Source organism: Rattus norvegicus, chromosome 15 (assembly GCF_021556685.1).
Source record: "Rattus norvegicus strain SHRSP/BbbUtx chromosome 15, alternate assembly SHRSP_T2T, whole genome shotgun sequence".
NCBI classification, from domain to species: domain Eukaryota; kingdom Metazoa; phylum Chordata; class Mammalia; order Rodentia; family Muridae; genus Rattus; species Rattus norvegicus.
This window is the reverse complement of record NC_141548.1, coordinates 51,518,904-51,545,941: the sequence shown is the minus strand read 5'-3', so window position 1 is coordinate 51,545,941 and position 27,038 is coordinate 51,518,904. Positions and strand designations below refer to the sequence as shown.

Below are 27,038 nucleotides of genomic sequence, written 5' to 3'. Positions count from 1 at the left end.
TAAAATTAGAGTCAGGTGTGGGCGTGAAGGTGCCCACCTATAATTCTAACACTTGAGGGGGAAAGATAAAAACCTTTTGAGTTCAAAACAGCCTTGATACATACCCAGACCTTGTTTTGGGAAGGAAGGAAGGAAGGAAGGAAGGAAGGAAGGAAGGAAGGAAGGAAGGAAGGAAGGAAGGGAGACAAGACATAACTTACAGTGAAAATATTTGAAATACATATATTTGACACAAAACAAATATCCAGTATACATAAAGAACATCTATAAATAATCTCAATAAAAATAATCTCAAATAATTCAATCTTAATAACTGATCAGGCATTTTGAAAATGACAGTTTGCCTATTACCAACAACCACTTTAACATTCAGCATCCTTTATCATGAAGGAAATGCAAATTAATAACTACAATAAAATACCACCAACAGGCTGAAGATAGAGCCCAGTAGTAGAACATTTTCTCTGAGGGAAATAGAAACAGAATGGCTAAATTTAAGGACACCAGCAATGCCAACCATCGAAAACGTACAAAGCAGTAACCATTCTTCATAGACTGTAGGTAGAAGTCCATGGCAATCATTATTGCTGATGCTTCCTGCCCGATCGGAAAACATGTCTAAGTCGAGTAGCAAAGACAGCTCTCTCTTGGTAACCCCAGTAAGTCCCCACTAGCTGTAAACGGTGGCTCTCACACAGGGGCTTCTTTCTGGGCCGGTACCAGCAGCTTCACCTGAAAGCTGGTTAGAAATGCAAACTCTCTTGGCTCTACCTACACCTGTTCAATGGGAGACAGCAGAGGTGATGCTCCCAAATCAAGTCTAATGGAGGGCCAGGTGCTTCTAGAGTAGGAGGGGACGCCCCGCCTCCCCTTCCCCTCCTCTTTCCCAAACTTCTTAACAGCCTGGTGTGGGCAGCTGACCCTTAAGTGAAACCCTGAAGCCAGCTTGAGGACCTGCAGTAGAGGTGCAACCCATGACTGGCAGCGCAGTGAGCTTGAGAGGGGGTGAGTGGGACTCGGATCCAAGAGAACGTGGAGGCCATTCTGTCCCCTCCCTCTCCACACTGGGGTTTCTGAGGGCCCCAAAGGCAGCCATGTGGTCTCTCAGCAAGCTGCCAAACTTGGGCTAGACAAAACCACCATTCTTTGCACTTCTTTGTTGAGTGTGTCTGTCTCAGGTCTGGGGAAGCTCTGATCCGTTTGGGGGGGGGGGTGTTGGGGTAGGGGGTTGGCTTCTAGTTTTTAATGGCTGTTGGCTATAGTCAACATTCCCAGGACTCAGGGAGTTTCCCTTATGGAAGGCTATGAGCTAGCCTTTGCATTACTCAAAAAACAGTGATAACAGCTGAACTCCAAGCAGGGACCCAGGACCTTACCTCATCACAGACATAATTCTTCCCCCCCACCCAGTAAATCGACATGAGTCGCCACAGCACCAGCAGCATGACTGAAACCACGGCAAAGAACATGCTCTGGGGTAAGGGCTGAGGCTGTCCCCAGTAATGGTGGAGTGGGTTTGCTGGTGAACCCTTAACGTAGAGGAACTCAGGAGCCTCCCAGCTCCACACCTCCATCTTCTCTATGCAGGCAGTGAGCTCACTCAGGAAAAACAGACTTGCACCTTTAGAGCCCAAGGCGAGAGGAAGGACAGCTGTAAGCTTTTGCTCAGCACGGTGGGTGTCTCCCAAGGAGGGGGAGAAGAATGGAACAGGAGTGAGTCTCCAGCGTCAACAGCTAACAGCTCCTTCTCATCAACCTTCTCAGATTTGCCTGGGGGAGAAGGCCAAAGAGGAGGTGAATCGTGTGGAAATCCTTCCCCAGGAAGACAGGAAATCACCAATCACTGTCGCCACGCTGAAGGCCTCTGTCCTGCCTATGGTGAGTCCTCTCTCCCTGCAGGCCCCGGGAAGGCGTCACTACCCTAACTTCATCCTCAGATGGGCCTGGACATAAGTGTGGATGCCTTCATGCCTCAGGCTCCTCACCATGCTATAAAGGCGACCAGGAAAACCACCCCAACTCCTGCTTTCCAGAGACGGTGCCATGAGCAAGCCGAACAGCCTCTCCCACAGTGTCCTGTTTAAGCTTGTTTACTACTCGTCACCAAGACACTGTCTGTGGCTTCTACTTGGGCTTTGAGTGTGGGAGCTCTTCCCTCTAGAAATGTATCTCGTGCCATGCAGTTAACCATTGTGTGTGAATAGTGGCAGGTTTGTAATTTGGAGCACTTTAAAATTCATTTTAAATTAATAAATTTAAAATTGAGGGAGAGAGAGAGGGAGACAGTGTTCAGGCCACGTGTGCCACAGTACATGTGGGGGTCAGAGGACAACCCAGGAGTTGGGTGTCTCCTGCTGTGGGTTCCAGGAATTGAACTCAGGTTGCCAGGCCTATGCAGCAAGTGCTTTTACCTGCGGACCACCTAGCCTGCCCTTGTTTGTCTGAGACAGGGTCTCCTATTGGATCACAGAATGGCCTCCACGCTCTCTTCCTGCCTCCCCTTCCCTGGTGCTGAGATGACAGACATAAGCCACAACAGAAACTTTTCCCTTTTTCTGTGATCTCAGGGCATTGCCCCAAAGGCTAGGGCTTTTGGTATAATACAAATTATTATATCTGACTTAAAAATGAACTGTGAGTTGAAAATATCATAATTGGGAGAGGATTTACTATGCTTAGCCCCTGGAGCCATAGCACCATGCTAAGCTTGTAGAGGAGAAACCAGGGCACATAGAGCACCAGGAATAAGGCAGGATTTCTATCACACACCACTGGCCCAGGAGAAGGTCAAAATTCAGAATTCAGGTGTGTGGTTCTACTAAACGGATTTAACTCTTGCATCATTGTAAAGCCAAAAACTCCTGAGTAATCGGAAACTGTAATTGGGCAAACGAGACCTGAGCGTTGACCTCTTTTCCTCTTCCCTGATTTAAGATGGTTCTCCATGAAGTGCTTGGCAGATACGCTTCGCCAAATTAATGAAGCCCCCATCTGGTACAGCTATGCTTTAAGGTTTTTAATTTTATTCCTGAGTAGGGAGTTGAATTTTATCAAATACTTCATTTTTATTTTACATGTGTGTTTGGCCTGCCTATGCTCTGCAAAGCACATTCACACCGAGTTCCTACGGAGGCCAGAAGAGGGCCTTGAGAGTGGAATTGCAGATGTTTCAGAACACCGTGTGGATGCCAGGACTCGAACTCGGCTCCTCTGGAAGAGAAATCCGTGCTCTCAATAGCTGACCCTTCTTTTCAGCCCCTAAAATGGTTTTTTTTTTTTAATTTTGTCTCACCTGATCCTACATTCTTTCTCCATCAATTCATTAACATACCATTATGTTGGGATAATAATGTTTGAGCTTTTTTGGGTTCCTTGATCATGCAAACTCTGCATTCACTTTAACATGTCCTCATCTTCCTTTACTTAAGGATTCCTGGGGTGGGTGGGGTGGAAACACAAATGCTACACCACGTGGTAGTCAGAAAACAGCTTCATGGAGAAATGTATCTCCCTTCGTGAGGTCGAGGGCGGGACTCTGGCCACCAGGCCTGCTCAGCAACCCTTCCTGCACTGGACATGGCACCACCTGAGTTCCTCACTTTGCCTCCACCATTTGCTTGTTTATTTTATTTTGTTCTGGTTGTTGTTCTTTGAGACAGTCTAGGTAACCTAAACCAGCTTCAAACCCACAGTGGTCCTCTTGACTCTGCCTCTTCCCCAAGTGCTAGAATACTCGTGTGCACCACTGACTCCATCCATTCTTAATTGTGAAAAGCAGAGAAGTGATTTATTCAATGTGGTCACCTTAGGATGGGGGGACATTTGTTGTGTGTTTGGATTTTTTGTTTTGTTTTGAGCCAGAGTGTCTCTTATGTCACCCAGAATTGCAATCCTCCTGCCTATGCCTCCTCGACCCTGGAATTTTGCAGCAGTTGTGACCAGCATCTACCAGGGGCCAGGCTGAGTTACCTGTGTCTTCTATGTTGCCCTGATGTCTCTCTCCCACCACAGGTCACAGTGACAGGTATAGAGCTTTCTCCTCCAGTAACTTTTCGTCTCAGGGCTGGCTCAGGACCTGTGTTCCTCAGTGGCCAGGAATGTTATGGTAAGTGCAGCCTCCAGAGATTCTTGACTTTCTTCTGCACAGACCCTCCAAAGCAAATGATTGCCAGTGGCCTGAACTAGAAGGCTGTGACAAGGGCTGTCGTCTCAAATCTTCTCGCCTTTCCATGTCCTTTGTGTCCTTTGTGAGCCTCAGGCCTTTATCATGAGTGAGGTAGCCCTTGTTTCAGCTTCAGAAAATACTGTAGAATAAACAGGGTCTTCCAAAAGGCTCTTCAGCTGAGTACGGTGGCACAGTGTTGTAAAAATATAAAAATAAAAATGTATTGTTGGTCTTTTACCCCACTAGGTCCACACCGTGGTGCCCAAGATGTCTGCTAGATATCTTGGCACACCGCGGTGTGGACCTAACAGGGTAAAAGACAACTCTATTTTCTATTTTTATATTTTTACAACAACAGCACAGGCTTGTATTTTCAGCTCTAGGAAAGAGCCTGGGCTATATATAAACAAGGTCCTCCACCCAAAAAGAAGTTCTTACTATAACTAGTATTTAGGAGTATCTCAAAGATTGGCTACTAGTAAGCATGAAGCTATAGCAGTGGGCCATATTTGACCTTTAAAATCCACTTCCCAGCACGGTAGGTCCACATCTTTAATCCCTGTACTCAGGGAGGCAAAGGCAGGTAAATCTCTGAGTTAGAGACAAGCCTGGTCTACAGAATGAGTTTCAGGACAGCCATGGCTACACACACACACACACACAGACACACACACACACACACACACACACACACACACACACACACAAACTGTCTCAAGAAACAGAAAATATATACCTCACGTTCGACCTCACCTCAGAACAGATCCCACTTCCTCAACATGGCACACTGGGGACCAGGTTTCCAGTACATCAACCTCTGAGAGCCAAGCCATACTGTACTCCCATCTACCTCTCCTTCCCTGCTCACCTGCCTTCAGCCTTGGCCCTGCCAATTCTCCATAAACAGCCTCCTCCTGCCTGCCCTCCTTCCCTCAACATCCACGGAGCTATCCTGCCTCTGGCTTCACCACGGCCCCAACTTTTCAGGGAGGGAGAGAAAGAATAAGGCCCACTGTAGGATAAGGCCCTCTCAAGTCAGCACTTGCCTGGGGATAAATTCAGAGCCTTAAGGTGAGATGCTCTGGTTTTCCCCACCGTGCTCTAGTCCTGCCTACTTCCCATACCATTCCAGAGACTTCAGACATGGCCTGGGAAGATGATGAGGAAGAGGAAGAGGAAGAGGAAGAGGATGAAGATGAGGATGAAGATGCAGATCTATCGCTAGAAGAGATCCCTATCAAACAAGTCAAAAGGGCAGCTCCCCAGAGGCCGACGAGCATAGCTAAGGTGGGGGAAAGCATGAGTAGGGCATGAGGACCTGAGCTGGGCCTCCGGTGTTAGGCATTTGGGACAGGTGCAGGCCTCCACCTGAAGTTCTGCAGGTTTCAGTTGGGCCTGCTCAGCACTGGAGGGTTCTGGCCTCCAGTGAACTTTTCTAAATAACACTTGGTTTTTGTTCCCAGAGAAAAAAGGTGGACAAAGAGGAGGAGGCGGCAGTGAGGTAATTCACACTGTGAAATTCCCCACCACAATCAGCACTGAGCACTGACAAGGCTTCTGGCATGTTAAGCAAATGGGTACCACTTAAGCTACAAGCCCCAGTCTTTGTGTTTGGCTTGGTTTGGTGGGTGTTTTGTTTGATTTTGAGAAACAAGGCTATCGGTAAGTTGCCGGCTGGACTTTGAACTACTGTACAGCTCTAGCAGGCCATGGACTTGTTATTCTCCTGCTTCAGCCTCCCTGATGACTGGGATTGCAGGCCTGCACACCAGGCCCTGCTGAAACAGCAAAAGTTCTTCCTGTGAGGTAGCCAGTCCTGGAAAGCAGGGTGCATGTAATGTGCTTACTCACATGCACACACCACGCACAGCCTCGACAACTCTGGGAAACCATGCACTATCCTTCTGACTCCATCTGAGGTAATTCCACTCAAACAGTTCAAGATTTATGCTTAGAAACTTACCATATCGTTATCCAACAATCCTGGAAGTAGCAGCAATCTAAATGTCAACATAAGGACTGACCAAAGTCCCATCGTTTTTTTTCTTCTCTATGGCACAGGGTAAATGGAACATATGTAGACTTTGGAAGCACAATAACAACCCAGAAAGGACTAGAATTAAGAGAACAGAGTGTAGGGGCTGGGGATTTAGCTCAGTGGTAGAGCGCTTACCTAGGAAGTGCAAGGCCCTGGGTTCGGTCCCCAGCTCCGAAAAAAAGAACCAAAAAAAAAAAAGAGAACAGAGTGTGGCTTCCTGTTCATTTCACATCAAATGTTTTAGGAACAGCTTGTCATTTTTTTTTAAAGTAGTTTTTCCCTTTGTAAGCATTTAATACTATTATAATACAACACAATTATTTTTTTATTCATTTATTATATATAAGTACACTGTAGCTGTCTTCAGACACACCAGAAGAGGGCATCGGATCTCATTACAGATGGTTGTGAGCATGATGTGATGAGCATGATGAGATGGTGATGTGGTTGCTGGGAATTGAACTCAGGACCTCTGGAAGAGCAGTCGGTGCTCTTAACCGCTGAGCCATCTCTCCAGCCCCCATTTTTTTTTTTTTTTGACACAGGGTTTCTTTGGGTAGCCCTGGCTGTCCTGGAAATCACTTTGTAGAACCAGGCCTTTAAGACCCTCAGCCTGAGAAAGCATGGGGCAAATTCTTGAGGTTCTCAAGGCTGTGGAAGCCTTCTGCTAGCCAGAAATTTAAACTTTAATACAGTCCAAACCTCCACACAACTGGAGAATGTTAACTCCCCTAAGCAGCCAGCACCACAGAGAGCATGGTGAGTGTGAAGGCCAGTGTGCCTGAGGTTTGTCTAGACAGTCCTGGGGCAGCTTATATAGGGGTAAATGACAAATTGTATGCAATGGTGGGGAAATTTGAGGAAACTAAAAGGAAGCTAGAGAGAGCCTTTTCCCTCCCTACCTAGGTAGGCACAAAAGTCCCTGCTCCGTCCCCAGGATTAAATCTAGCAATGGCAGAACAGCAAGTACACCCATAGGCATCCACTTATGCGATGAGCAAACCAGGCATGTTTTTGGAATCACTGGGAGTTTCTGGGTCTCTCTGGTTTGTAATCCTGAAGACAAATCTCTTCATCACCCTACCCCAAGAGATCAGCCCATTGGTCAGGTCAACAAGCCTCTTAACCAAAAAGAACCTGTAACAAAGTCTAACAGAACCATTGCTCAGTCTGCCTCTCTACACTTAAACTTAAGCCTAGGTGTGGTTGCGTACACCTTTGATCACAGCACTCGGGGAGCAGAGGCAGGTGGATCTGAGTTGAAGGCTAGCCTGGTCTACAAGCTAAATTCCAGGAGAGCCAGGGCTACATAATAGACCTTAGGTATATATCCTCTGTTGAGCCTATGCTCCCATACTCCCAGCCATCCCTCCTACCACCAGTCCTCCTCTTGGTATGAAAAGAGCACTTTTTATACCAAGAAAACACTCTTAAAGAGGCAGAACAGAAAAGGAAGGAGGCAGAGCTGAGGTGGGGCTCAGTGGCAGAAACTTGCCTAGCATGCCTGAAACAGTCTGTTCCCTGACACCACAAAAAAGTGGTAGGAATACAATCTAGTGATAGTACTTCCCTTCAGTGCATAAAGACTTAAAGCTCAATCCCTATCACTGCAGTAAATAAGTGCATGCAGAAAAAGGCAAAACAGGAGGGGTGACCAGGTAGAGGAATAAGCCTGCAGCTTTAGCCCTCTGGGCCAGGCCCCCTGTCTAGATGAAGTGTCCCAGCTCTGCTCCTGCATGCCACTATTGGGAGGGCTCAGCTATGGCATGAAGCTGCACTCTTGCCCACTCTGTCCCTGTTCCTTTCCAGGCCCAGCCCTCAGGACAAGAGCCCCTGGAAGAAGGTGAGCACTGAGAAGTCGGGGCTGGCCCAGGGGAAGGCGGCCAGGGAGGGTGGTAGACTCTTTGGTCTCTTATCCGCACAGGGAAAATCTACACCCAAACCTAAGAGGTCGACGTCCAAGAAATGAGCTCATCTTAGCAGCTTCTGTGTCCAAGGCGGGATGTCTACCAGCTGTGCTCTGGTGCAGGTGTCCGGCCCCAGCACCTTAGTCTAAATGTAATAGGGTATTGTGGGAGCTATACAGGAGCCCTGCAACCCAGCCCTCCAGTTTCCGGAGACTTCGGAGAACCTCCAGCAAGCACGCACGGGCCACAATAAAATTTGCATGATCAGAACCTCCCTCCGCCTCTCCCTCCCTAGGTGGGTCTCTTTGCTGCTGCGCTAGCTTATTGTCCCAGCAGAGGGCAACCATGAGCAAGAAACCAGCCCCATCTAGCTTTTCCTAGGTTTCTACCCCAGGATTGAGGGAAGGCCTAGTGGACTAGCCTCAGCACCCATTTCAGTGAGCTGGGGCTGAGGAGGCTACGTTCTTTGGGGTGGATGAGATTTACAAGTGCAGAACTCTAGGACCCAACTTGCTTTTGCCACCAGGAAGGGTCCAATCCAGGCCCAAACTGCTCCATTTCCTTGCTCTTATCAGGCAGTTGTCAAAAGCATATGGGACAACCTGGGAGCAACTTGGGCTATTACAGTTATGAGATGGCCTATGTGACACGTAAGGCCTGTGGCAGACAGTGAGCCAGATGGGAAACTGTGGGTGTCCACTGCATGGCTCTGGCTGCCTGGCCTCCTGAGGTACCTCTGGAGCCTGTTCACTGGGGAGTGGCCATGGTTTCATCACTGATTTGAGTAGGACACAAGTTAACCCTAGGGCAAAGGGCTGTGCTTGTGGAGGAACCTGAGCTGGGCAGCTCCTGCCCTGTCCCACCATCTCTGTAGACCAGGCCGGAAACCAGCCAGCAAAGAGCTGCCCAGACCCCCACGTGTGAGTCCCAGGAGGTTGGAAACAAGCTTTGGTTCCTATTTAGTTCCTTGGCCCTTGGCACATGTCCATCCTGGTTCACTGGGATGTTACAGCTGTATAGGAAGAGCCTAACTATAGCTTGGTGGTAACACAAAGCCAGCACCAGGATTTCAGGTCCTGGCAAGTGCTTTGAAGGAAGGAAACCAGGGTGTGAAGGGATCTGAAGAGGCCCCTGGGAACCGGCAGTGACATGGAGAATGGGGGGAAGCTGGCAAGACTATTTTTTTTCTTTTCTTTTTTTCGGAGCTGGGGACCGAACCCAGGGCCTTGCGCCTGCTAGGCAAGCGCTCTATCGCTGAGCTAAATCCCCAACCCCAGCTGGCAAGACTATTCCTGTGAATGCATCTACTCTGAGTCAGGGTACATCTGCAAAGTGTCCATCCAGAAGTATGGTGGTCATGGCAGCAGTAGGTATAAGCCCCCCAGCTATACATGCTGTTCCCAGACTTGCTCCTCTTACCATGATTATACCCTGAGGTTAGGTTAGCCTCATTTCTTTTTTTTTTTTTTTTTTTTTTTCTTTTTTCGGAGATGGGGACCGAACCCAGGGCCTTGCGCCTGCTAGGCAAGCGCTCTACCACTGAGCTAAATCCCCAACCCCTAGCCTCATTTCTTAAATGAGAGCACCAAAGCACAGAAGTTAACAGTCTGCACCAAAGTCATGGAGCAGAAGAGGGAGCTAAAGAGTCTGATGTCAGAGCTTTGGCTTTTGACCACCCTACTGATCGAGAATTTCCTGCCAGTTTGCAGGCAGAGGGCAAGGGCTAGAGAGTGCAGTCCTCAGTGAGGAAAAGCCTATTCATGGCCAGGCACAGACAGACTTCTTCCCTCCTGCATCCCCAGGCAAGGCTCTACATATAGGAGTGCTTAACAAATACATCAGATCCGTACATGAGACTGACCAACAGTACGCTAGTGACCACTTGAGTGGATGTACAAACTTCCTGTAGAGCCAGATGTCCACATAGCCACAGCCCAGCTCCTTTTTCTAAAAGAGAACCTGGAGCCAGAAAACCAAAGGTTAGGGCCTTCTGCTCTAACTCCTGTGTTTCTACAGGAGAAGGATGGCTAGGCTGAGGTTGGTAGCGGTGTTTGCGGTAGCTGGGCACAGGTGTGAGACAGCCCCAACGGAGGTGGAGGAGAAGAGGGGTTGCAGTTGGTACTAAATGGTGGAGATTAACTAGAATTTTGGTAGCCATTTCTCTCTCCACTTAGCATCTCTCAAAGCCCCCCAGTAAATGTTAATAAACCCTCTCTCCCCTACGCACCCCATCAGGGGAGAAAGTCTGCCAGCCAAAGTTTAGGTAAACCAAGGCTAAACCACATAGAGGGTTATTATTCCTCTTTCCCCTCTTCGCAGGATGAGTCTGTCTCAGCTGACATGATAGCCATCTCCAACTCAATTTGTAGACCAGGCTGTCCTCAAATTCCGAGATCTACCTACTTCTATCTCTGGAGTGCTGAGATTATGCACCAGCACAGCCCGGCTCCTTTTTCTAAAAGAGAAGTAGGAGCCAGAAAACCAACTTTTCAAGTCCCATAGCAAGGGACGACAATAAGACCCAGAGCCCAGTCCCTGTCCTCAGCTCTCCTTGCTGCCTCCCACTTGTGGTCGGCTCCTACCTCCCCCAGGACCTGAGAGCAAACCTAAAAGCCAGGCCTGAACATGCCAAATAACAAGGAAAGAGAAGGATAGCTCACACACAAAGCAGGCTACCCTTGCTCTACCAGATCCTGGCTGAGCCTCAAGACCAAATTTCACTGCTGACATCTGTTACCATGGAGACTTAGGCTGCACTGAGGGCCAGCCAGTAAGTGACAATGGGTCCTGTCCCCAGTGACAGGAACCAGGTGCTCAGAGCCTTGAGCAGAAGCAACCCCCACTGCCTCCTGGTGAATGAGCCTCAAGAACACACGGTGTTGATGCCCCATGCCTGTCTTCTGCTCCCAGACACCATTGAATTCCAAGTCTTTAGTTGTCTCCTTCATGCACCTGAGCCCTCTTACCTGTTAGCTGCCTGTGGCCTCGGATTGAACTCAGGTGGGGTCCCTGGGAGCCAATAGGGAATGTGGGGATGGGTCACCGAATCTGAAGGAAAGAGGACAAGTTTCCCTAAAGAGGCAGAGACTGGGGTGAATCTCAAACGGCAAGAATGTGGAAGGTGGAAATGATGTGGTTGGGGTAGAGGTGTGCACAGCAGGAGGGCTGAGAAGTGAGCAGGCTGAAGCCGCTTCTGAGAACAGCAAACTGGGCTCAGCACTGTGCTCCACTGGGCACTGGCCCTTCACAGTCACTGATGTTAGACATGGGCTATCACTTACCTCCTAGTTTTGACTTGTTCTGAGTTTTGTGGGTTTCTTTTCTTTCCTTTTCAAGACAGGGTTTCTCTAATAGCCCTGGCTGTCCTGGAACCCACTCTGTAGCCCAGGCTGGCCTCAAACTAAGATCCTCCTGCCTCTGCTTGCTGAGTGCTGAGTGCATCACCAGGCCTAGCCTTGTTTGTTTTATATCCCAGGCCAGCCTCAGACTTGCTAAGTAGCCGAGGATGAATTGGTCGGGCTGCTCGGAGTCTCTGAAGTGCTGGGGTGACAGGTGTGCAACCACACCTGCCTTAAGCAGTGCTACGAATAGGACCCAAAATTCATGAACACTGGGCAGCCTCCTACCAACTGAGCTGCATCCCCAGCCAGCCCCTAGTCCTAACTTTCTTTAAATTTAATTTCAAACCCCTTGACTCCCCCTGGTAATTCCCACCTTCTCAAACAACTCTCCCAAATTTGCTCCTAGGCCCCCTGCAGTGCCATTTTAAGTCTTCGGAAGAGAGGGTGGAGCTCTAATGGCCCCTGCTAGAGAGCTGGCCAAGGCCCTGTTTAGAGGACAGGGAGAGGTATCTACTAGCTTGCTGGGGGGCGCAGGGTGGCAGACCACTTTGTGGATTGCTGGAACTCAGGAAGGTGGGAAGGCAAATAAATCCACCTGTGTGCTGCTCTGTAACTCAGGGGAAAGGAGCCAGAGCTCAGACTCCCCAATCACTCCTTTCAGTCCAGCGCCACCCACCTGTCTGTAAGGAGAGAACTGGTCACCCGCTTTCAGATCCTCCGGCTGCCTGTCACATTACGTCCACTTAAGCCTGTCAAATGCCGTGGCGCACACTTTTAATCACAGCGCTTGGGAGAGAGGCAGGTGGGTCTGTGATTTAGAGGCAAGCCTGGTCTCCACAGTGAATACTAGGTCAGTCGATGCGACATAGTGAGACCTTGTCTCAGGTAGAAGAAGGGAGAAGAAGAGAAAAGAATCTGCCAAGGTCTCTGAGCCTGAAAATAAATATATACCAGTGGCAGGCTGGGACCTTGGAGGGTGAAGTCAGACCTCCAAGGAACAGGAAGAGCCTGGATTCTGGGACTGTGGCCCCTTCACTCAGCAGCTGGTTTATGTCCCAGTGTGTCAGTTTCCCATCAGCAAACTGCAGTTAATATAGCTGACTTGGGTACCCAGCTACATGGGATTAGTGCTCATATGTCCGAACTGCTGGCCACTGCATTCCAGGCAACTACTAGGAGACATTGGTAAACTGGGACCTGAGAGGCCAGGGCTGAGTATCATCCCCAAAATCTTAGGGACTCCCATGTTGGCTCACTGTCATTGGCCCCCCAATACTCCAACAGCTGATGCCCCTCCCCTTTTTAAAATAGACTAAGAAAGCCCAGGCAAAAGTGACTCCCACTCTTCTTCGGGTTTCCATCTCAAACCAGTTTTTGTGAGCATTGCGATCGCTCCAAAAGCCCTAGCTACACCTGATTCCCCATCTCTGGCATCAACCTGTTGCACCCACTGTTCGCAGCTTTACCCCTCCTTCCTGGTGGCAAGGGGTGACAGCAGAGAAGCTGAGCCAGCAGCCGCTCAAGCCAAGCCCACCCCTGCTCCCTGGAGGGAGGCTCCTCCTTTTAAGGCTGTTGCTGGGAATTCCCACCCCGAGCCAGAATTCGAGACCCCAGCCCCAGCTCCGTACCTGCAGCTCATTCTTAAGGAGATGAGATTGCGGCATCAAACCTGAGGGCGGGAGCTGCTGACCCTGAGGAGGGGGGAGGGCAAGGCGCCTCCCTCCCTGTGCCTGCCGCTGGCCCCCCGCACTTCTCAGAGACCAGCAGGTCCGTGCGGGTCAGGAATAAATCAAGAGAGATCGCAGGGACCAGCCTCCTGATAGAGGACGCTCTCATAGCTCCATCCTTTGCGCCCGGGGACCCCTGCCCGAGGCCAGTAGCCCAAGAGAGCGAGTACGCCAATCGGACCAGCTCCGGCTTCGCAGCCTCACTGGCCCGGAAGGTGGACACCTCGCACCTCAGTCTCTCAATTACGCCTCCCCTTCATCCCCCTCTGCTAGCTTTCCCCTTCCCTCCATTCTTTCCATCCCTGAAAACCTGTGGCTCCGAGAGACCTTGGCTTCTCTGGGACTCTACCCCAGGGGCCTGCCCACATCCGCTCCTGAGTTTGGGGAGCAGAGGGGCAAATCGCCCCAAGAAGTCTCTCCAGCGATGGGAGCCGCCCGCCTGCTGCCTAACCTTACCCTGTAAGTGTGCTGCCTGCGCCTGGAGTTCTTTTTTGTCATTTCCAGGAATGTTATTACCCCACCCACCCCGCGCGCGCCCCCAGGGACACCTCTCGGGCAGGTGGGGCAAGACAAAGGTGGGGGATGGCTGTACCTTGGGGTGCCCACACCTGGAACTGCCTTGTCTCCCCAAACAGGTGCTTGCAGCTATTGATCCTCTGCTGTCAAACGCAGGTAGGCACCCCTGCCTAGCCCCCAACCCCCAACCTTTCCCACCTCATCTCGAAGGAGGGGAGGCAGGACTGGCCTCCTCTAACCAAGCAACTGTTAAGGTTTGGAGGGTCAGTTCAGAAGGTGGGTTGGAGAACAGACTGAATCGGAAATGGGGGACAGACTGAGGTTTGCCTCTCAGGCCTTTCTAAGAACCATCCTAGGTCTCTATTCTCTTCATCCCTCTGTGTTGGATTTCAGAGGGCTAAGGGCCACGTATTGTTTATGCCTGAGGGAGAGAGCCCTAGGCAGTTAGAAGCCAGTGGAGGCAAGAGCTCAGGTAAGGTTTGTACCTGCAGGTACCTGAAGGGTTGGTTTATGTTCAAAACCACCTGTATTGTCCACCATCTACTCTTACCAACATGTTTGGACCATCGGTGGCCAGGGTCTCAGGCACGATTGGAGTAGCCTTCATCCAGGTAGACCCATTACCTCTAGGGTTCCTAGGTCAAGCCTAGAGGTTTGTTTGGAATGGAATTCAGGGCTTACCTCTCCACCCGCCCCCGCCCCCCCCCACCCCCACCCCCGCCCAAGCTTCAGCCCCCAGCTCAAGGCGAGGCCCTGTCCCCCTTTTTTTGTGATCCTTCATAAGAGTGCAGCTATTAAAATGCACTGGTCCAGAACCGCTCTGGGGAGAGATGGTCTGGCTTTCCCAGGCCAGAGGCCTGTTTCCCTTCCCATCCACTGGGGACTTTTTTTTTTTTTTTTTTTTTTAAGGTAAATGCCTTTTCAGTGGGAAGGGGCTGCCTTTGAAGCGGTGGGGGGGTGGGAGAGAGACAACACCCCCCTTTTCCTTCCCCCTTTTTCTCTAGCCCGTTCCAGGCCTTTTGCTTCACACATCTAGGGAGAGTAAGAAGAAAGCCCCCAGCCTGGCAGGGAGGGGGCTGTGGGTGGGTCCAACCTGTTCTGGAAAGGAAATTAGCACAATGGTGCTGCTGGCCTGGGCGTTTATGGCCTGGCTGAGGCCCCATTCAGGACTCAGGGAAGGTGGCAAGGCTGTCCTTTCCCCCTTGAAGTGCCCCTTCACGCCCCTGGGAGGGGGGGCAACAGGCTGAACCACAGCCATGCTTGAGGGGCTGTCTGACAAGCAGCTGTCTACCGTGGTGGAAGGGGAGGTCCCCCCACAGCGGGAACATGAAAGGAACAGGCAAGGTCCTGTGGGAGAGGGACTTGTGGGCTGTGGGCTGTTGGTGGGGGGAGGGCGTGGGCTACTTTTGTGAAAGACTTGAAGGGGGACAAGGAGAGGAGGGGGCTTTGGGGGCTGCTATCTGCCCCTGACCTGGAAGAGACTGCCAGGAGAAGGCTGCCCGCCAAGTGGGGCGGACATCCTGAACCTGGGCCAGAAGGCTAAGGCTGAGATAGACAGGAACCCACCCCAGAGGGAGGCCTGTGAGAGCTAAGCAGTGTGCTCCTCACCACAAGCACTGATCTCGTTTCTCTAGGGTGGGATGCACAGAGATGTTCTTATTCTCCTAGAGGTCTGGCAGTCCTGCCCCTTACAACTGGTGCTGGGGATGGACAGTGACAGAAGAGCTTGCAGGGGTCAACCCTGAGCAAGTTAAACCTTGGCCTTGAGGTTAGGTCCACCCCCTAGATTGACATAACCCACCCTTCTATACATGCTGAGCTAGATCTGGCTCTGTCTTGGTCCAAGTGACTGACATTCAGCCTGAGATCCTGACATTCAGCCTGAGATCGTTATAGTTGGAATTAGACATTAGCAGCAGGGAAGGGTTGTCCCTACACAAGTCTTGCAGGCTGAGTTGAAGCTATAACCAGCAGCTGACAACTGTCACCCTAGAGGGCACCTTGGAGATGGGGCAGTGATGTTTCTGTCCTACTCAGGTAAGGCTGGGTAAGGCAAATCCCAGTGTGGAGATGTGGTACTGGACAGGCTTGATGTACGGTGGAAATGGTTCCTTGAACCATCCTAGGATGTAGGCTACTAAGTACCTAGGTAACTACCACAGGTGGGCAGGTGACCATGAGAGCAGCTATTGGTACCTCCTTCTATTGCTGCCTCTACCACCTACACTAGGGATCTCTCTCTCTCTCTCTCTCTCTCTCTCTCTCTCTGAAGAACCTCTAGGACATTTTTGATAAGGACCTAAGAGGCCCCCCTACATCCCCCCCAGTGGTTAAGCCCACCCTCTGTGCAGGTGTGCAGGGCTAGTGGCAGAGTTGGGGTGGGGGAGGTGGTCTAGTGGTCCTAATTAATAGAGCCAAGACCCCAGAGAAAGAGGAAGGAGTTCTGGCTGTGAGTTGGGTGTCCCATGCACCTGTCCTATAGAACAAGGAGACAGAACACATAGCCCTTGTAGGTTTCTTCTACAACTTGTTATGATTGCAGATGTATACTGTCTCATTGTGTTTCCCAAGACTGACAATCACAAGTCCTCAAAATTAACAACTGATCCATGCAGCACCCTGGGAAGATCGTGGGCAGAGGCAGTCTTCAGCTCGCACCATACACTGCCAGGCACACAGCCAGCCCCACTTCACTTAGGTCCTCACCCCTCTCCCCAGATGGGCCAATGGTGGTGTCACCCAAAGCAAATTGACACTATTTTTCCCTTGGTAACCGCAAAGGGGGAGAATCACCCGTCTCCTAATTTTAACCAGTACGTGAGGGACCAGGGCGCTATGACTGACCAGCTGAGCAGGCGGCAAATCCGTGAGTACCAGCTCTACAGCCGGACCAGTGGCAAGCACGTGCAGGTCACCGGGCGTCGCATCTCTGCCACCGCTGAGGATGGCAACAAGTTCGGTAAGACCTGGCCCTTGCCTCAGGCCACTTGTACCCGCCTCATCTAGTCCCTGGATTTTTTCCCAGCTCCTGGGTCAGGGGACTTGAGGTATTGTGGGTAGAGAGGAAGCCTCTTGATGCTGCAAGCCTGATAGTCCACCAACCCTTTGATATGACTTTGAAGGGCAGACAGTGTGGGAAGAACCCTTGCACATCCCTGAGCAGAAGCCCCAATAGACTAAGGTCTTTCTCCCTTTCCCTGGTCGTAGCCAAGCTCATCGTGGAGACAGACACATTCGGCAGCAGAGTCCGCATCAAGGGGGCAGAGAGCGAGAAGTATATCTGTATGAACAAGAGGGGCAAGCTGATTGGGAAGGTGAGACCTGGGACACAGCAGCAGACAGATATGTCCTCCCTACTGCAGTAAGGGCAGGCAGGGCTACAGCAATGCATCTCCTACTGCTGCTGACCTAATTCACAAGGGGAAAGTCAGGGCTCCTGCTTCACAGGATGAGATCTTATTGTCTGTGCACCACATGTGTGCCTGATGCCTATGGAGGTAAGAAGGGACCGGATACCCTGGAATTGGAGTTACAGATGGTTGTGAGCCGCCACAAGGGTGCTGGGAAAGAAACCCAGGTTCTCTGCTAGGGCAGTCAGTACTCTTAACGACTGAACCAGCTCTCCAACTTTCTATTGACTGTTAAAATATTTATTTCTATCTTTGCATATGGGTGTTTTATCTGCACACATATCTAAGTACCACATGCTTGTAGAAGCCAGAAGAGGGTGTCTGATCCCTTAGAACTGGAGCTACGTATTTTATAGCCTCCATGTGGGTACTGGGAATCAAACTCTGGTCCTCTGGAAAAGCAGCCAGTGATCTTAACCACTGAGCCATCTCTCCAGCCCCCCAATCTCTATTTAAAAGAGTCCTTGTAGCTCCTGGCCTGCTGAAGGGGCAGGGCATCCACATAAAACCTGGTGCTGATGTGAGGAATATTCCCCCAGCAGCGACCAGGAGGAACTCGCCATCCACATGATGTTGTATGTGATGTGTTTGTGTGGCAGCCATATGGAAAGCTAAAAGGTGACAAGGGCTGGAAGCTGAGGCATTCGGATGCAGCTGAAGCTCTCCCAGGCTCAGTGGGCATCATGGACAGTGACAAGCAAGGCTCACACCAAGCACTGACTGGTGAAACTTTGCAGGGCTGTGTGGACAGAGCACCACACTTTCTTAGAACGGATCAATTTTGATTTCTAGCTCTGACTGATACTCACCAAATAACCTCTTACTTCTCACCTGTAAGGAGGCAAAGCATGTGAGGTCAAGGGGCAGCTAATTCTGACCCCTCTCTCCTATCCTGTCCCTGGGACAGCTTTCACTCAGACAGCCTAGAATTCCCATGAGCCATGTCCCCAACCCCCCAGCACTGAATTATTATTATTACCCAGTCTTGACCACCTATATGTGAGCATCCAAGGGAACTGAGATTCAATATTTTCTCCGGGCTTCCTCAAGAGACCTAAGTACCTAATGACTTAAGTTCAACACTGACTCCAAGCACAGCTTGTATGTACTGCCCACTGCTGTCTTGCTAACAAAGGTGCCCATCCCACTAGACAGGGGCACAATGACTTCTTGCTCCCACACGGGTTCTACAACAATTAGGCCCAAAGGCCGACCAGGCAACCAGGGTGAATGGACAAATTCCCCTCCTCTGCTCCTTTCTTCCATAGCCGAGCGGGAAGAGCAAAGACTGCGTATTCACCGAGATCGTACTGGAGAACAACTACACAGCCTTCCAGAACGCCCGGCATGAGGGCTGGTTCATGGCTTTCACCCGGCAGGGCCGGCCTCGCCAGGCCTCCCGGAGCCGCCAGAACCAGCGAGAGGCCCACTTCATCAAGCGCCTCTACCAAGGCCAGCTGCCTTTCCCCAACCACGCTGAAAGGCAGAAGCAGTTCGAATTCGTGGGCTCCGCCCCCACTCGCAGGACCAAGCGCACTCGGAGGCCCCAGTCCCAAACGTAGTCAGGGAGGCCTTAGTGTGCAAGGCTGGGTAGATGCCCCTCAACAGCCTTCCCTCTTTTCTCTAACTCATCCAAAGATGGGGGCTGGGGTGGAAGGTGGGGAGCCAAACTCCAAAAGGACCCCGAGGGCATGAAGTTTCCCACTGGGAAGAGACAGTACTTGTGTATCCCAGGGTGATCACCATTTTATGGAACAGGTTTGAAGTCAGAGGCAGACCCCAGGAGAAGAAATAGGGTCCCCTGACCTACATGCCTGCTTCCCAGCGTCTACCTGAGATAAGCAGGCAGGTCAGCAGATTTCAGGTCTTGCACAACTGTGCCCAAATCTTGCTCTCAGAACCTCTCTAAATCTGAATAACCTAACTCTTGGCCAGACAGTAGGGACTGTTTTGTTTCCAAAAACAGACAGAGACAGAAAGAAACAAAAGCCAGTCACTTTTCATATTTCTCGCCCCAGGCCTGCCCCACCCCCAGCCCCAGAATAAAACCATTTTCCTGTAACCGGGTCCGCTAAAGAAAGGTGGGCAATGAGACCGCAGAACTCAACTGCAAAGTGTCTGGTGCTGGCGGCACCGAAAAGTCAGGTGCTAGGCTGGGGAAGATGGGCGCCTGGGCACACAGGTGCAGCAGTCTGCTTGTCCCGCTGCGCCGTACGGAGAGGCCGAGGCGCGCCCAGGCCCGGGGACTGGCGGCCCCTCCCTCCACGGGCTCGGATGTCCAAGCTCACGCGACGTGTCCCTGCTACCTGTAGGAGAGAGGAAAACCCAGCCCCTAGGCGCGGCCCTGAGCGGCCGCTTGCAGGGACAGGCGTCCTGTGGGGCCCAGGCCCGGGGGAGGAGGGGGGTGGCAGGATCACAGCCTGGGGACTCCAGAAGTCACCTCGCAGGGAGCAAGATTGCTTTTTTCCGGTGAGCTGGGCTGGGAGTGGGAGGAGGTCTGGGGCGAGCGGAAGCGGGTGGGGGCAAGAATGTGTCCCCTTGTTCTTTCCCGCGTCCCCCTAGGGGCGGAGGCGGGGGCACACCTGAGGGCAAGCCTCAATTAGAAGCTGTCGCAGGCTGGGAATGGAGGAGGAGGGCGCCCAGCCCCCACCGAGCTTCTCGGGTGGGCTTTCCCAGAGACTTCCAGGTGTGCCTAGGGGTGGAAACCATAAAACCGCCTTTCCTACGGGGCTTCTTTTAATCTTGTCAAGGGGAGGAGGTTCTTGTGTCTGGGACCCTCCTCTCAGTACTCTACTGCTGATGGAATCCTCAGCTTAAGTTTTCCCGTTTAAGAAAACGTTGGAGAGGATAATTACGGGGAGAGATGAAAAGGGGATGAAAGCTAACCTTCTTCCACTTCTCCCAAGAATGACTTCAAAAAGTCCAGAACAGAAGTTGTAGGGCGAGGACACTGATGTAGTCCGAACCAGAGGTGGGCTGCAGCAGACAGAACCAACTCAGAGCTGGGACGGAGCCTGACCCCCCAACCCCCACCCCCAACCCTGGCCCATTTAGAAGGTGGAGCCGACAACAGCCAAGAGGGAGGTCCCGCAGGCCTAGGACTGACATTCTCCTTCCAGTTCGTCATAATTGCTTTCACCAGGTTGCTTTTTTTCTGTCCCCCCATCACAAAGAGCGTTAATCCCAGTGAAGACCGCCGGACGTGTTGGGGGTAGTTTTCTGGGGTGTGTGTAGGGCGGGTGGTCTGGGGCTGCAGCTGATAACTGGTGAGTTCAATGGGACTTTAAAACTGGGGCAACACCCAGCAATTACTTGAGGACAAAGAATTGGGCCCCCAAGGTGTGGAGTATTGGGACTTTGGGGGTCTGGGAGGACTCTGAGAAGGAGGGGGGCTCTGATCCCTCTGATTATTGCAGGAATTTGAGACATTCTTTAAGACTCTAGACTGCCTCTCCAGCCGGGCCTTGGCCCACCCCCACCCTCCCTCTTGGGTTAGAGACAGCTTCAAAGGTGGACTGGGCCCTTTGTCTGGCCTGGGCTTTCTTCTCGGGCCTTTCTCGGCCCCTCCCTCCCTCTTTGACCTCCCCAGCACAGACAAGCCTCTCGGGGCCAGCTCCAGAAAGCCCTCACTGTTCCCTTTCTTGCCTTTTGAGGTGAGGCCTGGCAGGCAGGGACAGAGAATGTATGCCAAAGAGTGAAGGGCAGCTTCGGAGAGCAGGGTTATAACGGAAGCCCGGGCATCTCAGAGTCTTCAATCCATCCCATCCCAGGTTGGGCTCAAAACCCACTCCTCACCACAATTCTCAGGGTGTCTACCCAGCAGGCAGGCTCCCTACCCCAGGTAGCTTTTCACATCCCAGAGCCTTCTGGACAGGTTTGACAGGAAAACGCTACAATGGAGAAGGCAGAGCCAAGCTTGGTGGCCTACCCATGTGATCCCAGTCCTCTGGAAGCTAAGACAAGAAGATTGAGACTCCACCTAAATACACACATGCACGCATGCATGCATGCAGACAGACTGACAGACATGGAACAGGTTTAAAGGAATGGGTCCCCGGTGGTGAGGCATAATATTGGATATTAGCATAAGGAGTCTGTGACAGGAAAGTGGCTCTCAGGTTCACAGGACACTTGAGCAGCCCCAGACGCTTCTGAACAGACTCTCCGACAATTGCTTCTTGCCATAGGGGGCAAGATGAACCCATCCAGGGAGAAAAGGTAGAGGGAGGCAGGAGAGAGTGGGCTCCAGTCCTGTGATGTAGCATTACCAGACTCTACAATGGATTCCACAGCACTCTACCCTTCTGTCTGTCCCATTGCCATCCTGTCTCCAAAGGATCTGGTGCGAGGTAGTCAGGAATGATGTCCACTCACTTCCAATGCCACACGGCTGGTCCTACCTAAGTCACACTGTTCCACAATGCCCAATGGATGCCAGTAGCCAGTGGCCTCCCACTTACAAGCCCTAGTCTTGTTCCAGTCCTTGCCTTGGCCTGCAGTAGATTGTCCTCCCAAGGGCTTTGTGCCTTGCCCCTGTAGAAACCTCTCTAAGTCTTTCTATGGGGTTTCTCTCCTGAGAGTTGTCACCTTGGAAGCCATGGGCATCCATCAGCTGTCACTCCCTTGCGTACAGTTGCTCCTTGGCAGACCTCCTGAGGTTCTATGTAAATGAAGTCTCTACCTACCCACTTCTGTGCTTCCTCTTACCTGCCAAACACACACAGGCCCATCACTAGCACTGTTTACAAACCTCCTGTCCAGCCTCCATGTGAAGCTTTTATAGACACAGCGAAACAAAAACACTTGTCCTGTAAGCACAAGCACACATACGCACACACACACACACACACACTAGATGCAAACCCCTCTGTTTTGCTTATTTTATTTATTATTGTGTGTGTATGCATGGAATATGTGTGGACACACTTTCCACAGCATCCGTGTGAAGGACAGAGAACAGCTGGAGTTGGAGTTGATTCTCCCCTCCCCACCTTTATGTGGGTCCCAGCCATCAAATTCAGCTCTTTGGGCTTGACAGCGAGTGCCTTTCCCTGTTGAGTTGTCTCGCTGGGCCTGTTTTTGTTTTCTGAATAAAATTTTGTTTTTATTTTATGTGTATGGGTGTTTTGTCTGCATGTATGTCTGCTCACCACACATGTGCCTGGTGCCTTTAGAAAATAGAAGTGAGGGGCTAGATACTCTGAAGTTACAGTCATGGGCAGTTGTGAACCATTTGAAATGGGTACTGGGAGCTGAACTTAAGTCCTCTCAAAGGACAGCAAGTGCTCTTAAGTGCTGAGCCATCCTTTTAGCCCCTTGGTGGTGGTGGTGGTGTTGGTGGTGGTGGTGGTGGTGTTGGTGGTGGTGGTGGTGGTGGTGTTGTTGTTGTTGGTGGTGGGTGTGTGTGTGTGTGTGTGTGTGTGTGTGTGTGTGTGTTTTGTATAACAGATCAGAGGCTGATGTTAGTCAGGTGTCTTCGTCCTCTTGATACCTATACACACACACACACACACACACACACACACACACACACACACACAGTCTCATGAGACAGGGTTTTACTCTATAGGGCACATTGACCTAGAGCTCCCCATGCAGCGCAGGCTGACCTCACACATGCAACAATCTTCCTGATTCAGCCTCTCAGGTGCTAGGATGCCAGGTATGAGCCACTACAATCATGCCCTCATCTCTCAGTTCTAAAGGGTTTCTACACTAGTGTGCTCTTATCTGCCTACTCCCCAGCACCATGCCATCTATCTGTCACAAAGCAGACAGGATGGGAAGCCAGAGCGCTCAGGTATACTCTGGGAAGAGAAAGTCCTGAGCAGTTACTTTGAATTAAGTACTCATTTCCTCCCTTTGGTACTGTGTAGATCCTCCCGTTAATTAAAATGTTGGAGAAGATTGAGCTTTCAGGGCACTTGAATTTAATTGGAAAGATTAACCCATAAAAGCATGGTTCTTTCACTATAGTTTTGGAATTCTCTCTCCTTCTTGAAATTAAGATAAAAGAACATCCAGGTGTGGCCGCACAAGCCTGTAATTCCATTACCTGGGGATCAGGGAGTTGAGGCATGGTATTCCAAGTTCAAGGCCAACCTGGGCTCCTTATATAATGAGACTCTCTCTTAAAAAAGAGAAAGAAGGGCTGGAGGGATGGCTCAGTGGTTAAGAGCACTGACTGCTCTTCCAGAGGTCTTGAGTTCAATTCCCAGCACCCACATGGTGGCTCACAACCATCTGTAGTGAGATCTGATGCCCTCTTCTGGTGTGTCTGAAGACAGCTACAGTGTGCTTATATATAGTAAATAAATAAAAATCTTTATTAAAAAAAGAGAGAGAAAGGGGACTGGAGAAATGGCTCAGTGTCCTCTTCTGGTGTGTCTGAAGACAGCGACAGTGCACTCATCATATATAAAAATAAATAGGGGTTGGGGATTTAGCTCAGTGGTAGAGCACTTGCCTAGCAAGCGCAAGGCCCTGGGTTCAGTCCCCAGCTCCGGAAAAAAATAAAATTAAATAAATAAATAAATAAATAAATAAATAAAATCTTTAAGAAAAAAAAAGTTAAAATTTAAAAAAAAAAGTAAGAAATAAAAAGATCCCTGAATCGTAGATCAGTTTTGGAAATAAAGCTGAGCACCTCATTCATGTTTTTAACACCAATCCATAGGAGGCTTAAAAAGGACTGGTTAGTGAACCTTTGAGGCTGTGCTATGGAGTCTCAGAAGGACAGAAGTTTTGGAAATAAGGAACTGCAATGTACTAAGCTCTAGAGCTGTACCAGGCAGCACACATGCAGGCAGGCTCACATGAACTGCCTTAGCTATGCTGTGAAAATTATTCTCCTCACCCAAGTGAGTCCTGCAGTTAGGATCCTTGCTCAAGCCCAGTATGGTTGGAGCTGAGACCGTACATGAAAATTAGCTGGAATGTCGGGTCAAAGTATGAAGGTTGGTTTGGCTGCTGTGTGTGGCAAGAAAGAGACCACAGGGGCCTTGGGAAAAGGGATAGACTCAGGTTTCTTTTTTTTTTTTTTCTTTTTTTTCCGGAGCTGGGGACCGAACCCAGGGCCTTGCGGTTGCTAGGCAAGCGCTCTACCACTGAGCTAAATCCCCAACCCCTAGACTCAGGTTTCTGATGCCACATCTCTGTCTCTGGGGTCTTAGAACAGTCCAGTTTCTAGTTCAGCAGTCCTCGACTTGTGGATTGTGACCCCTTAGGGGCTCCAGTAACCCTTTCCCAGAAGCCTCCTAAGACTATTAGAAAACACAGGGGTTTACATTACAAGATTCATAACCGTAGCAACAGTAGCAAAATTACAGTTATGAAGTATCAACGAAAATAATTATGCTTGGGGGGGTCACCACAACCAAAGGAACTTTATTAGATGGTCACAGCCTTAGGAAGGTTGAGAACCACTGCTCTAGCAGGAAAAGCAGTCTCTGCTAAGAAAGTCACTTTTTTTTTTTCTCTTCTTTTCTTTTTTTCGGAGCTGGGGACTGAACCCAGGGCCTTGCGCTTGCTAGGCAAGCGCTCTACCACTGAGCTAAATCCCCAACCCCAGAAAGTCACTTTTTAAATTATTTGTTTCTTTCCTTTTCTTCCTTTCTTTTTCTTATTCCATTTATTTGTTTGTTTTAAAAATCAAACTGTATAGTGTGGGCTGGCCTTAAATTCACAGCAATCCTGCCTCAGCTTCCCAAGTGTTGGGATTACAGACATATGATACCACACCCACACTTTTGGCTTTCACCCTCCTTTTCTTCCTCAAGCCTGGGTCTTTGTGTTTTCTCTTTCCTCTACAAGTGTCCAGGTGCCCTGGTTCAACCTTTCCAGTAGTTAATATTTAGACAGCACAGGGGCACCCCTGGTGTTACCCCTCCCCAACAGGTTGGTGAAAGGGGTGGGGCCTGGGCACTGGAGTGAGACATGGACAGAGAAGCCCGTTGCCTGGGCCACAGTCCTCTCAGGAAGTGTGGCACCAGTAACCTTTGTGGAAAAAGTAGCCCAGAAGTAGATGTCTGGGCCTGGAACCCTCTTTCTTCCAGAGGTAAGAGTGACCATCCTCTGTGGGAATTGCTAATGCCAATTCACAAGACCTGAGAGCTTCCAAAGGTATACCTGTCCTGTCTGAGGGAGGCCTCCTTTCCAGTTGGCTGAGGGTATGGACGAAGTTCACCTAGGGTCAGAGTCAACTGGCACCTAGGGTTAGTGTTGCCAGCTCCTGGGGAAGAAAATTCGTATAACAGGGGAAAAAGAGGGGCAGAAAAGGAAGCGCAGATTATCTGGACTACCAAAGGTAGTTAGTTGGGCCTTCAAGAACTGGGCTTGGGGGACCTTTTTCTCCACAGATCGGGCAGGACTGAAGAACAGCGATGACCAGAGAGTGGAGGTATCAAGAGGTGGGTCTCCTGGCCCTGCTAACCTCCACCACCAACATGCACTCACTCCTACCCTTGCCTCCGCCCCACAGTCCTCCTAGCAAGGGATGACCTTGACCACCTAAGGTCAACAGGGGGAGCCCTAACTCCCTGGGCCTCTAGGCTCCAGGGCCAACTGGGCTCTAGAAATATTCCTGCCAGAGGTGTCTGGCTGATAGGGGTTGAGGGGCATTCCCAAGCACCATGTGACTGACATGGTTGGGGGAGTAGATTTGGGCCTAGAGTGACTAGGAGAGGCTTTTTTGGACTCTGACTTTTGTCTAGGTAGGGAGAGGTTGGAGACTTGAAAGAGGTACCCAGGTAGATGGTAGAGATGGGTGCCCATGGCCACATGTCCAGACCAGCCAGTGACCTTCTGGAATGTGGTTTTTCAACACCGGGGCCGTGAATGCCGTGTCCCTGTCACCTTTCCCCACCTACTGGATTGCCTGGAATAGGGCAGTCATCTTTTCAGCCAGTCTGCTGTCTGGCCCTGAATTATGGTTCCCTCCAGACCATCCTGTAGCCTATCCTGGCTTAGGAGGGCTTGGGGGGCGGGTACACCTTGGTAGGGTACTGTTGGGGGCACAGCCCAACGTTATAGACTCTGCAGGCCCCCTCCCTTCCCTGAGGAAGGAGCAATAGGAGTCAGTTCTCTCCTCCCCTCCCATCGCTGCTGAGCTGGGCCAGGGCTGCCAGGAGGTTGTCTTGGCAACGGGAGGCGGAGAGGAGATGCGCTGAGGGATGGAGGTGTATGTCACCGCAGAGGCTGCTGTGTTCCTGCCCCACGCCCCAGGCCCTTGAAGGTACTGAGAACCGTCCCTCGTGTTCCCTTCCTCCTGGCCCTTTCCCTGGACTCTCTCTTCCCCTACCTCATAGGCTGACTTCCATCCGGCAGAGACTCCCCTCCTGGATCTTTGACTCCTACCCAGGGCTTGTAACCCACCTTATTCTATGCTCCTCCTGTCTCCAGCCGCCCTTTCTGACATCATCTCCTTCCCTGCGTACCTCTGGACCCTTCCACTGGAAAACATGTCTCCTGGGGTGGGGTCTGCAAGGGGCTGGTAATCAAGGGAGGAGGGAACTAGGCAACAAGGCGGAGCAAAGTCAGGAATCTGCAGGACTGAGTGTCAGATCCCTGGGTCCTCGGTCTCCCGGAGGGGTGGGGAATTCTTAGGAGTGGGCCTCCCTCCCCACCACTCTTTCAGTCCCAGACTAGGGCAGCAAGGGTGTGGGGGATTGAAGGGACAAACTGAGAGTCTAGGCTGAGGCCAGAATTAGCTGTGGAAAAGGACTGGTAGCTCCTCCTCCAAGGCTGTGTCCCCTTCCTACCTTAAAGGTATACCCCATGCAGCTCTCCTGGCCTTTTCCTCATGGGACTGGATGTCCCTCCCCCAGTCCAGGCTTTGTTGTTTTTTTGGTTTTTTTTTTCCTGCACCTTCCACAGGGCCCATCGTGACTGCACCCCAGCAGCTAAGCCTGGATTCCACACCCTCCTTCCCCCTTTC

General features: G+C 50.9%; 3 protein-coding genes and 1 long non-coding RNA gene across 23 annotated transcripts in view; 3 read left to right on the top strand and 1 right to left on the bottom strand.

The window, feature by feature from the left end:
- The first annotated feature begins 918 nt into the window (after positions 1-918).
- Npm2 (nucleophosmin/nucleoplasmin 2) lies at positions 919-8,405 on the top strand. 3 transcript variants are annotated; one of them, XM_087585345.1, is made up of 9 exons: positions 919-1,005; positions 1,411-1,477; positions 1,588-1,673; positions 1,765-1,878; positions 4,012-4,105; positions 5,298-5,452; positions 5,629-5,666; positions 8,013-8,046; positions 8,128-8,405. In XM_087585345.1, the coding sequence occupies exons 2-9, from the start codon at positions 1,420-1,422 to the stop codon at positions 8,170-8,172; spliced, it is 624 nt and encodes a 207-aa protein (XP_087441471.1). In that variant the 5' UTR covers positions 919-1,005; positions 1,411-1,419; the 3' UTR covers positions 8,173-8,405. The 3 variants fall into 3 exon arrangements, with proteins under 3 accessions (XP_087441471.1, XP_087441470.1, NP_976085.1); XM_087585344.1 differs by having other exon boundaries at positions 923-1,005; positions 8,013-8,264; NM_203340.2 differs by lacking the exon at positions 919-1,005 and having other exon boundaries at positions 1,330-1,477; positions 8,128-8,384.
- Positions 8,406-13,043: 4,638 nt separating this feature from the next.
- Fgf17 (fibroblast growth factor 17) lies at positions 13,044-19,166 on the top strand. 2 transcript variants are annotated; one of them, NM_001411948.1, is made up of 5 exons: positions 13,044-13,637; positions 13,814-13,850; positions 16,509-16,653; positions 16,902-17,008; positions 18,373-19,166. In NM_001411948.1, exons 1-5 carry the CDS (start codon positions 13,603-13,605, stop codon positions 18,664-18,666), a joined length of 618 nt encoding a protein of 205 aa, NP_001398877.1. In that variant the 5' UTR covers positions 13,044-13,602; the 3' UTR covers positions 18,667-19,166. The 2 variants fall into 2 exon arrangements, with proteins under 2 accessions (NP_001398877.1, NP_062071.1); NM_019198.2 differs by having other exon boundaries at positions 16,476-16,653.
- Positions 19,029-26,456, bottom strand: LOC148001028 (uncharacterized). The gene is made up of 4 exons (XR_015638910.1): positions 26,403-26,456; positions 25,232-25,334; positions 19,991-20,080; positions 19,029-19,410 (listed from the first exon to the last, which is right to left on the bottom strand). It is a non-coding gene; the product is annotated as an uncharacterized LOC148001028 (long non-coding RNA).
- Dmtn (dematin actin binding protein) overlaps positions 19,439-27,038 on the top strand; it is a 33,256-nt gene continuing 25,656 nt past the window's right edge. For 9 of the 17 annotated variants that reach the window (XR_015638107.1, XR_015638101.1, XR_015638105.1 and 6 more), the window contains exon 1: positions 26,254-26,336. The gene's annotated coding sequence lies outside the window, so the exon portion shown is untranslated. Of the gene's footprint in view, positions 19,574-25,022; positions 25,161-25,461; positions 25,513-26,253; positions 26,337-27,038 lie in introns of those variants that run through there. The other 8 variants (XR_015638111.1, XR_015638104.1, XM_087586190.1 and 5 more) reach the window with 4 other exon arrangements.